We start from the raw sequence: 12522 nt of genomic DNA, 5'->3' as shown, positions 1-12522 counted from the left end.
ACAGAAAAGTATTAAACACCTAATGTAAAAAAAATGACAATTTAAAGAGTACATATAGACTATGTAGTCTGTCACCTGTACTACCTAAATAATCAACATGCAGTGTGATCCATACACACTAAAATCAATCTTGTGGGGAATCTGGAAGCCAAAGGGTAAGAAAATACTTTCTGAAAATTTGGCTCAGAGGTAAGACTTCCTAAGGCTCCCTCAAGTGGATCGTCTTAATACACAAGCATAAAATACTATATAATGCTGCTAATAATGTACTCACCATACGAGGGGATTCCATATGGTTGTCCTGGCTGTGGGTATGTGGCATATGCTGTAGCCTGTTGCATTCCTGTGGTAAACTGTGTTTGCCCATATGCAGCCATAGTTTGTGAGGAAGGGGTAGGGAGAATATGTGGGTATGGTCTGCTATTTGTCAGAAATGACAGAAAATAGAAAGCCCATGCATTAGATGGAAACATGCAAGGTTTCCAAGTAACAACTATATCATAACTCTGCTATTTGACATTGTAATACACTGTGCTATAGAAAAGAAAAATTCTTCTAAACAATAGTTATAGCAAATTCTTACTTTTAGTAAGAAGCAAATACATTAAAGTTCCTGAAGAACAAGTTTTGATTTCAAATTATGATTTCACACATGGACCCAATTATGATTTGAAATAAGGAAAACTTTTTTTTATTAAAAATATTTATTAAGAGAAAATACATCTTACTTGGAAGGATATATCTGTGGTGGGGAAAACTGATGTGTTTGTCTTGGGCTGAAGCCACTACTTCCAATTGCTAGAAAGAAGGGAAAAAATATGGATAGCAATATGGGTGCATACACATCTAAAGTAATCTATCTAAAATGTTAACTAAGTATTCCCAAGTCTTCACATGTACAGAGTTATGTTATTATACTTTCTAAGTGACTGTTAGCAGAATAGAGTGCTATGTTTTGTATACATTCCAAACGTACACAAAACTAACTGCTGTTGGAAATGTAATAAAAGCAGAGGAAACATTGTTTTGAAAAGAACATAACAGGCCATCCAAATTATCATCCAGACCTAGGTAAGAATACATTGATTTTGAAGTGGATTACTATAGGAACATTATATAATTTTTATCTCTAAAACGTCATTAGATATATACCATAGATTCTCATTTGTCTACAATAACTTAGAAACCATGATAGCTAAGATTCCTTTATATGTGTAACTTACATTTCTTATTGCCTATGACATTGTATTCTTTAACATTTTAGAGAAACACAAATTCCATGTTTGAATATATTTCAGGATGTGACAATCAGAAATATTCAAATATGATCCAACATCATTAATTTACACATAACTGATTCTATAGATTTTTGGAAATGTGCTACTTGTATCAAACATATTTTTTTCCTAGATGGACATCCTAAGGCAGCCGAAACACAAATTCACATTTAACCCTAGGACTCTTCCCCCAGAAAAAGGTTCTAGAATACTTCTTAATCAAACATCAATTATGTCTCATCTCTGATTGTGTTGTTTACGTTGTGCCAGGAAGCACAAATACTTTCTTTGTAACTGCTGGGAATGTTACCACATATACTTTATGTTTACTGAAGGGCCTTCCCTTTCACATTTTAATCTTTCATGCAGCCATCAGTTAAGTCAAACTTCTTCAGCTTAATTTTGGTGGGATTTGCCAATAGATAGAGTTCAGGCACAATACTGAAATAGTCATTAAATTATCAATAAATCATGTCACTTAGATGAATTGTAAGAAATTTTCAACAGGAGTAAAGTAGTGTATCCCTTAGTAGAGTACAAAGGAAGCAGAAAGAGCACTTAGCACAAGGACTAAGAAGATTAAGTTTTGCTGTTCATACCTGATCCTGAGAAGTTGTCTAAAGACCCGTCTGATGCTGTTGTAGCAATCTCACTGCTGCTCATTGGCTCTGTTTTAACTAGAAAAAGAAATAGTCTATATAATGTGTGTATATCCATGAATATCCAGAGAGCCATAGTGTGCACAGGCATGTGCACGTATGTGTGTGTACACACACACACACACACACACACACACACACACACACACTCCTAAACCAGAATCAGCTAAACTAAAAATTACAGAAAACAAACAAAAGGAGAAAGCTAGCCTAGGGTATTTCGGGAAATTAGATGCAGTTTTAAGAGAGTCAATAATAATGTTAATCTTATTCATAAGTAAAAATAAAGTTTTGCAATTGTAAAAAAAAGACCTCTAGGAAAAGAACCACTGCAAACAACAATTCTTTTAAAAATATTAAATCAGCCACATATGTCTTAATAGAATATCTTCTTTTAATAAACTGCAAAAATTAAGGACATTTTAATCTTAATGTTGTAGATATAATAAATTATTTGGAAGCTAAATGTTTCCTTTGTTAGGGAGACAAATGATATGGAAGCAATACTATTTTCTATCATTTACATTATTAGGAATAGGAACCTCTGGGAAGAAGATACCAATTGACTTTGATTTCTCATCAATTATCTGAGGCAGTATATTCCTATGGATTTGTGATCTCACTGATGTGAATATTCCCTCCAATGATACAGCTTATGATCTATCCATGCCTGCCCATTCTGTGTGACTTTACTCTATGTCCTTCCATAAGTTTGCCATACAGGATGGACCCACAGTGTGCTAACTTTTGAGCTCTCTTAATCAATCAATCAATCCATCAATCAATCTATCAATCAGTAAACATTTATTTGGTACTTACTATGTGCTATGTATTTTCAAGGGCTGGGGGGCACTAGCAATTGGCTGAGGTGGGATCAGGAAATATCTTATATAGGAGGAGGCACGTTAGCTCTGAAGAGGCCTGAAGTTTCTAAGAGGCAGGAAGAAGGAAGGACCACATTTATAGGCCTGGGGAACTACCTGTTCGATAGCAAGGAGTTAGGAGATGGAAAGTCATGATCTGCTGCAGATTATTGCTTCAAAAGTCTTCCTATTCTCTTCTAATATCCTTATCAAGGGTGGCCTTGATATACACATAGATTATTTTCACAACAATTTTATATAGACAAGAAAAGAGACATATGTGTCTTTAGTTACTGATGTTTTTCTGTCATGTTGAGAGTGGTCAATAATAAAGTAAGATGTTTTTATTCAATTGGTATCTGTGCCTCCTTCAGGTATCTTAAGAATTGATCCTTCAGTACCCTCCAATTTGTTGCCTTTAACTCAGACCATTTATATCCATATGCCATTCTCATTTTTTGTTATCTTTAGCAATATTTCCCTTAGAAGCACATCTGGAACTGTGATGTTAGATATCAAATGTGTAGGATCCACTGTTCTTGTTGGTGAAAAGATTTGTTATGAGAAGAGTTGATTATGCAAATTCTTCCTCTCTCCCTCCGTTCTTTTCTTCTTTTCTCTTTCCTCCCTCCCTTCCTTCCAAGTAGCCCTTCTTCTGCCAAAGTCAACTTCTCAGTGTTCACCCTTGATATCATCCCCTCCTATCTTCTCTAGAAGAGAAGACATCCTCATGTCTTTAATCTTATCTATTAGCTCATTTCTTGTTACCTATAAATATACCTATATCTCCCATTCTTTTTTTTTAAAGCTATCATATCTCCTAAATCTCTGTCCTGTGCCATTTTCTCTTTTCATTATTTTCAATCCATCAGTTTCTATGGATTCAATTATTATCTCTGTCCATATGATTCTAAGATCTATATGTCCAACCCTATTTTCTTTCCTAAGTTCCAGTTCCATATTACCAACTGCCTAATGAATACTTTGAACTAGATGCCCCACAGGTACCTTAAACTTAACAGGTCCTACCCCACACCCATTCTCTTCCCAAATTATCTTATTACTTGTAGGATATGTTGTTAGTCACCAAGGATCAGAGCACTCAGGTAACATCCCTGGTTTCTCAGTCTCACTCACTCCATATGTTCAATCAGTCCTCAATCTTGTTGTTTCTACCTTTTCAGCATCTCTTTTATATGCTTCTTTCTCTCCATTCATATATCCACCACTCTTGTCAAAGTACACATTTCCTGTACCCTGAACTATTAAAATAGCCTTCTAACTGGTCTCCTTCCCTGAAGTCTCTCCCCTCTGCAATACATTCTCCATACTGTCACCAAAATGTTTTTCCTATGGTCTGGCCATTCCTTCCCCATTTTAATAAACTCCAGTGGCTCTCTGTTATATTCAAGATCAAATATAAAGTCCTTTGTTTGGCATATAAAGTTCTTCACAATGTGGCTTTTCCTATCTTTCTTGTCCTTTTACATTTTACCCTCTACATACTCTACAATCCAGTCATACTGGCCCATTTGCTGTTCCTCACATACAGCACTCCATCTCCAATCTCTATGCCTTTGTATTTGTTGCCCCTGTATCTCGATGCTTTTCCTTCTGTCCTGTATCTTTTAGAAACCCTGGTTTCTTTCAATGCTCAACTCAAATCTTACTTCAGAAAGCATTTCCCAGGCCCCTCTTCTGCTACTGCTTTTCCCTTTAAGGTGACCTTGAATCTACTCTGAATACAGCTTGTATACACCTATTTATGTGTAAGTTGAATCATTCATTAAATGGAATCTTCTTGAAGTTAGGGACTATTTCTGCCTTTATATTTACCAGTACTTAGCACAGTGACTGGCATATAGTAAGTACTCAATAAATGGTTGTTGATTTATCTTTTACTTGTTTGTTGTCCTTCCGGTTTCATTCTGAAAATGTGTTTGGGATGAATTTTCTTAGTTAACTGAGAAATTGAAGTTATCTTAGGTAATTAGGGTAAAAAACCTAGAACAAAAAAGTACTTAAAGTCATGAAAACTTTTGGTTATGCTTAACACTGAAAGGTTTAGCATAGTATGTGTACATATTTTTATACTCTGGGGGATTTATTGTTTTATCCCTACAGGTACACCTTGCCACATATGCAAATTCTAATTACTTAAAACCTTTTTATCCTTGGCAATTTTTGACCATATTTCTCCATAAATATTCAATATAGGGGCTCCTCACAATATTAGAATTCTTCACTTTTTCTTTTAATATTTTTGACATTCTGAGAGGTATGATAGTATTCCCTGTCTACTTTCTATCACTCTAACTAATAGATCAAATCAAATTATTTTCTAATCATACATATCTTCACTAATGCCCTTTATGTCAGTGCTTCAATGAAAAACTTTATAGAAAACATGAAGAAGCTTGTTTCAGCCATATGTCTTCTTTTAATTATTTTCCCAAACCACAGTATTTAATTACTGATACACAGAAGATAATCGTGTTAAAGAGATGAGTTTCTGTAACAGTAAGGAACTTGGAAGTACTGAAAACATTTCGTAATTTCTCAAATACAATTCAGGAAATTTCCTCTTATTCAGTTTTGGAAATTTTGTTCAAGGTCCTGTCTAAGATATTCAAGTGGATAGATTAATTTAATGGACTGACAATCCATTTGCACATTATAATTTCTGCAATGTGTTTTTCATCCACTTAAGTTTTTCTAGTGTAAATGATCAGACAGATCATTTTTTTAATACTGTGGATTTCATACTTGCTCAATTTAGTTAGTATAATAAAATTTATAAATAGGGACACTGTGGAGAAATTTGCCAACAACAATATGCCATTATTTTAATTGAATCCTGTGTAGGACTGCTACCATGACACTGGAGATGTCATAAGACCTCACTTGACATCAATATTCACCAAACATTGAAATACAATTTTATCTATAGTTGTGTCTGTCATAAAGTTTTTAAAAATAATTTTAATGTTTATGTGAGATATATCATGACTGAGGAGAGTCTTATGAACATATTTTACTTTAACAAGTTGCATACCCTGTTACAAATTGTTTATAATAAACACAGTAGGATTTTATATTCTCTAAATGCTTTAGTCAGTTGTCTGATTAAAAAGTAGTCTATTGTAGAAAATTTCTTGGGAAAATATACCTGCTCACCTCTCAAGTTTGAAATCGAGAATATGTTAAATTAAATACCATGTGGAACATTTTCAAAGATGTCATAGAAAGCATGATCAATAACAATTATTTGTGATTTTTGCATTCCTTTGGCTATTTTTGAGATATTAGGAGATTCATTTTTTTTTTAAATTTTAAAACGAATGCTTCACTTGCTTATGTGCACTTGCCACTTCTCAACATCGTACATACTTTGGGTAGAGTCCAAATGTGGTGGTTCCACTATTGCTGCCAATGAAAATAAATCACATAAAAATGCTGGCAGACATATTTTATCAGACGCCAGTTTGCTGCCTTCTTCTATTTGCATCTATGAGCATTTGGGGAATAATTTTATTTAGCTGGATCTCAAACTAATCTCTCTTTAGGCTTCTCTCATCTATTTTTGAGGAAATTTTGTTTTTATTACAAGAAGAATAGGTATATATATATATATATGTATATATATATATATATATACATATATATATATATATATATATATATATATATATATATGTATATATATATATATATATATATGTCATAGAATTTGAGAATTGGAAAGGATCTCAGAAGCTATGTTTTCCAAAACATACACAAAAGGAAACCCCACTATAAAACCAAAAATACGGTCATCCAGCCTTTGCTTGAATACTTCCAAGAAAGAAGGAATGCAACCACTTAAAATAGCCTATTACATTTTAGGTCCATTCTAATTATTAGGAAATTTTTCCTGGCATTGAGTTTAGATTTGCTTCTTTGCAACTCTCACTCATTTTTTACTGATTGTGCCCTCTGATGTAAATAGAACGTGTCTGATCCCTCTTCCATATAACATATCTTCAAATACTTGAGGAAAGCTACCCTGTCCCTCCAGAATCTTCTTTTCTCCAGGTTAAACATCTCCAGGTCTGCACTAGTTCTCTCAACCTAGTTTCATAGGACATAGACTCCAGTCCCTTCATCTTGGCGTTTCTCCACTAGAACACTCTGTATCTAATCAATTTCCTTCTTAAATTGTTGCCACCAGATCCAAACAAAACACTCCAGATGATGCCTGAAAGTGGTACTATCATCCCCTATTTCTGGAAACTATACTTTACTTAATACAGCTCAATCAATACCACATTCACTTTTTTGGCTGTTACATCCCACTGGTAGACCATTTGAGTTTGCAGTCTACTCTAACTCCTAAAATTTTTTCAGACAAAATGCTTCTCCATCTTATAACCATGAAGTTTATTTTTCATATCCAAATGTAAGCCTTTAAACTGATTCTAATTGAATGTTATCTTATTAGTTCCAATCCAATGCTCCAGTCTGTCATAATGAATGAAATTAAATTAAGTGAATGAATGAAAAGGCAATCATGAAGTCATTGCAATGTGCCAAGTATTGTGCTTAGAACTGGGATTGCAAATACAAAAGCAAAAAGAGTCCCTGCCCCCAAGGAATTATATGGGGGAGACTACACACATAAGGGAGTGGTGCCAAGGAAAAGGCACTTTGGATAGGAATTTTACAGGGATTATGCGTTGACCCACAGTAGAATACACTGACATATTGTCTCCAGAAACAATGACAGTTGATTTGGTTGTGGTCCTAGAACTGGTGGGGTAGCCAGAGGTTTAGAGTCAGAAGGGATATTAAGGGTCATCTTGCTCAACAGCTTCATTTTTCCACATGAGGAAACAGGCCCAGAGAAGTTAAGGGACATTTCCAAGGTCACATATGTAAGAAGAGATGGAACACAAATTCTTTTCTCTTTCCATTGCACCATGCTATTTCTCTCCCAGGTCTTGTCCTCAAAGAAGTATTTGAAGCCATTCACCCTTCCTTCATAGTCTAATCTTGAGACTTGGTTAGTTAAGAGAGGAGAAAAACTCTGAATCCTCCATGACATCCTCTAGTGCCCTACTTCCGTTGAGTGGTTTTATAGAACTTTAATGAAATCCTCACCATCTAGCATTAGAGTTACTACTGTACATGTATTTAAATGTATGTGTATGGAAAGAGAGGGGAGAAGAGTGTGGGAAGAGAGGGGGAGAGAAGGGGGGGAGAGAGAGAGAGAGAGAGAGAGAGAGAGAGAGAGAGAGAGAGAGAGAGAGAGAGAGAAATTAAAAGAACCTTGATGTAGACAAGTGTATTGGGAAAAATAATATTTTCTGAAATCTGACAAGTCCAAAGAATAGGGTACTTTCATTAATCAAATAATGGAGAAATTATGTAGAAACAGGAAAAATTTAAAGATAAGAACACAAATGCACTTCACACTAAAATCATATTGAATATAATCTTTCTCATGGTTTTTGAGTACTAGTTGTATCTTTACTTAACATGTGGCTTGTGATTACAAATAAAGTTTTTAATAGTAGAATATCAGATAATGAGACATGTATTAAAATATGATCTATCTGGATTTTATCTTTGGGAAATAGAATAAATATCCACATAGATTAACATGCTTTTTTCCAAAATCTATGAACTTCCTAAAAATAAAGTATTCCTTGCTTCATTCCTAGATGATATATAGACAACTTTCATAGAGAATTCAGTCTTTTTTAAAAAATAAAATTACTGTACTTTTTTCTAGACAGAAGAGGAAATAGTAAGTGGAACATTTGGAAATTCTTCTAAGTGAGTAGGCATCACTTACTAACTTACTGCAGTCCTAATGATGTGATTTTAAGACTAGAATAAAGTTTTAAGTTGTTGCCTAATTTTCAATGCAATTTAAAAAAAATTTTTTACAATAGGTCCCTTGCAAGGACAATCAATGGAAATACTTCTTTCTTTCTTTTCTTTGGTGAGGCGATTGAAGTTAAGTGATTTGCCCAGGGTCACACAGCTAGTAAGTGTCGTGTCTGAGGCCAGATTTGAACTCAGGTCCTCCTGACTCCAATGCTGGAGCTCTATCTACTGCATTAAATGACAATTTTCTTGCATAAAACAATCATACATTTTGAAATGGAAGCATTATGGAGCCAGTGAGGTTTCTCTTTTCCCAGCATCCCCAGTCTGTTACAGATATTAGGAAGAAATCAGAATGAAGCTAAATATTCCCTTTTAACCCCTCTCAGTTCCAGATTTCCTTATCTATAAAGGGAGGAAGTTGGACACAATATAAGGTTCCTTTCTTACTCTAAAATTATATTATAATGAGTATCATTTTATTGTATGAAATCAGAGATGGAAGGAATCTTAGAGATCAAGCCTCAGTTTCCTCATCTATCAAATTGAAAAAAAAATAGCATCTACCTCATGGTGTTGTTGTGAAGAACTATATACATAAAGCACCTTAAAGCAGTACATACGTGTTTACTATTGTCATTAACTATTAAAACATTCCATATATGACATCCCTGAGAAGTGATCATCTCACTTTCCATGAATATACCCAGTAATAGGAAGTTAATTAAAACCTAAAAAAAAAATCCACTTTCTAGATTTATTAGAATCTTCTGCTTATACTATGCTGAAATCTGTCTCTCTAATTTCTCTCCCCCATAATTCCTTGTTCTCAAAGGATAAACCTAATCCCTTTTTCAGCCCTTGAAGGTCTGTCAATCCCTTTAAATATTTGAAGATAGCTATCAAGTCTCTCATTGGACACATTCCAGCTCATCAATATCCCATTTAAAATTTGGTTCTAAGAACTGAACATAATAATCAAAGATGGTCTGTGTAGCACAAAGTATCATCAGACTTATAAAAGTCATAACAAGCATTTATATAGTACTTTAAGACCAACAGCATCTTCTATATGCATTATTTCATTTGGTTTCCCCTCTGAGATTGCTAGGTGTACAGTAGATCGAGTTCTGGACCTAGAGTCAGGAGGAACTGAATTGAAATTTAGTCTCCATCTCACATATTAACTATGTGAGTCTATGTAAGTCACCTAACTTTTATCTGCCTAGTTTCAGGGTTGTTGGGGGATAAAATAAGATATTTTGTAAAGCACTTTGCAAATCTTAAAGCTCTCTATAAATGCTTGGAAATTATTATCCCTACCCTATAGGTAAGGAAATTGAGTTTCAGATAGATGCATTATTGTTTACATAATGGTGACTCCTTCTCATCCCATTCTCTGAGTCATGCCCATGGCTATCTTTTTTAGTAAAATTTAGAGATGAACTTTGAGGCCAGCTCTCTCCTGATTCCAAGTATAGTGCTCTTATTTACTATACTACATCAGTCGGGCATCTAGGCGACATAGTGTTGCTTAGAGCCTAGACTTGGAGTCAGGCAGACCTAAGGCCAACTTCTGCCTCAGACACTTACCAGCTATGTGACCCTAGGCAAGTCATTTAATCTTTCTAGTGTTGTTGTTGAGTTGAGTTCTACTCTTAGTGACTCCGTTTGGAGTTTTCTTGGAGTATTTCTTTGGAGATACTGGAGTGGTTTGTCATTTCCTTCTCCAGATCATTTTACAATTGAGGAAACTGAGGCAAACAGGGTTAAGTGACTTGCCCAGGGTCAAACAGCTAGTGGTGTCTGAGACTAGATTTGAACTCAGGTCTTCCTGACTCAAGGCCTAGTGCTCTAACCACTGCACCACCCAGATACCTTATTTTTCTGTGCCTCACTTCTTATTCTGTAAAATGGGGATCATAATAGCCCCTACCTTCCATGGTTGTTATGAGGTTCAAATGAAGTAACACATGTAAGATGATCTATAAATGATATCTATAATAATAATAATTATTATTAATCTCCTTGTCTTGGACAGTATGCTTATCTTAATGAAGCATAAGGGAAGAGGAAGGGAATAAATTTATAAAGCACCTACTATTTGTTAGATACTATACTAAGTGTTTTACAAATATTAATTATCTCATTTAATCCTCCCAACAATTCTGAGAGGTAGGGATGTTATTATTCCCATCTTACAGTTAGGAAACCGAGGCAGACAGAATTTAAGTTGTTTGCCCAGGGTCACACAGGCAGTGTCTGAGACCAGATTTGAACTCAGTTCAAATTTTGGGCCTAGCATTTTATCTACTGCTCCACCAGCTACTCCATCAAATCAAATATGTTCTTTTTGGCAGTTGCATAATACTCCAGATTCATTATGAGTATAGAGTCAACTAACCCTATGATGCTTTTTCCATATAAGTTGCTATTTAGCCATATCACCCAGACTGTATTTATGTAGTTGATTCTTATAACCCATGTACAGAATTTTCCATTTATCCCTCTCAAATTTCATATTATTAGATTTCACTCATTGTTCCAACCTGTCCAGATCTTCTTAGATGCTCATTATTGAGCCCTCAAGCATCTAATCACCCAACATATTAGCGAATCCTTTCACTTCATGTGAAATCCACAAATTTGGTTAACATGCCATCAGACCTCACTGGAGTCACACATGTTAACATTGATCAAAAAAGGATTGAGGACACAGGTATGTGACATACTATTAGAAATCCCTTTTGGGCTGATTCAGTATTCTATTCTCTTTCTGTTAATTAACACTCCTTGGGTAAAGTCATTTAACCATTTGCAGATAGACTCCACCAAAATCCAATCACCCAATCCACATATCTCCATCTTGTCCAAAAGAACGTGAAAAACGATCACACTCCTTAATGAAATCCAGATATACTCTGTCCACAAGTTATCCTGATTTACCTGTCTAGTAAACCTGTCAACTGAAGCCATGCTTGCTATTAGTGACCATTGCTCCAACTTCTAAGTGCTGACATGTCATCCATTTAATAATTAGCTCTAGAATTTTGTCAAAGATGAATGTCAAGCTCACTGGTCTTTAGTTTCCCAAGACTCCTTTTACTCTACTCACTTTTTAAAAATTAGGATAACATCTGGCTGCCTCTGGTTTTTTTATATCAATCTTGTTCTACACAGTTTCTAAAAAAATTATTGAAAGGGGTTCAAGAATTGCAACTTCAAATTCCTTCATTACTCTGGGGTGTAATTTTATTTTCAAATGGGAGACTTAAATTTATGTAGTGTATCTAAGAACCTCCCTAATTATAATCCTTAGCCAATGACAGTTTTCTACTCAATGTAAGGAAGATATTATAAAGTAGTAGCTTGTCACTAGAAGTGTTCAAGCATAGGTTATGAAACATATATATATAATTTACAAAGTGTATTAGAAGGTACAAGACAAATTTTAAGATCACTTCTAATCTGAAGAGTTAGTGATTCTAAAAGTCTTTGTGTGATATAGAAATTTCACATACCTTTAGGTCTTATATTGGCTACAATCACCCAATGCTATTCTTCTTCATCTTATCTGCTAAATCCCTTCTTACTCTTCTCCATATAACTAGGCTATTAGAACATAAAATCTACTCTGAGTGAATGATCCCTCAAATATCCATTGAAACCCAGGCAAAATAGAGTGATAAATAATACTTTTTGTTTAGGTCTCAAGGTGCTTCTTTTGCTTATTTCATTATATCTTTATAGTTCCTCCTTCACAGAGAAAGATTCAGAAATGGCAATAGTCATTATTATAATATGTATATATGTATGTGTGTATATATATAATATATGAATATACATGTATAA

The 12522-nt window shown here is 34.5% G+C and overlaps 1 protein-coding gene across 7 annotated transcripts in view; it reads right to left on the bottom strand.

Moving 5' to 3' along the window:
- EYA1 (EYA transcriptional coactivator and phosphatase 1) overlaps nucleotides 1-12522 on the bottom strand; it is a 162992-nt gene that overhangs the window by 117898 nt on the left and 32572 nt on the right. For 4 of the 7 annotated variants that reach the window (XM_021002151.2, XM_021002139.2, XM_021002143.2 and 1 more), the window contains 3 exons: nucleotides 1877-1954; nucleotides 729-798; nucleotides 275-420 (listed from right to left, as the gene is read on the bottom strand). In XM_021002151.2, the coding sequence (XP_020857810.1) occupies nucleotides 275-420; nucleotides 729-798; nucleotides 1877-1954 (294 nt within the window). The remainder of the gene's footprint in view (nucleotides 1-274; nucleotides 421-728; nucleotides 799-1876; nucleotides 1955-12522) is intronic. The other 3 variants (XM_021002147.2, XM_021002141.2, XM_021002140.2) reach the window with 1 other exon arrangement.

The sequence above is a fragment of the Phascolarctos cinereus genome, unplaced genomic scaffold (assembly GCF_003287225.1).
Source record: "Phascolarctos cinereus isolate Bilbo 61053 unplaced genomic scaffold, phaCin_HiC Scaffold_4;HRSCAF=312, whole genome shotgun sequence".
Lineage (NCBI taxonomy): Eukaryota > Metazoa > Chordata > Mammalia > Diprotodontia > Phascolarctidae > Phascolarctos > Phascolarctos cinereus.
Note: the sequence above shows the minus strand (reverse complement) of the source record. Positions and strands in the feature narration are given on the sequence as shown.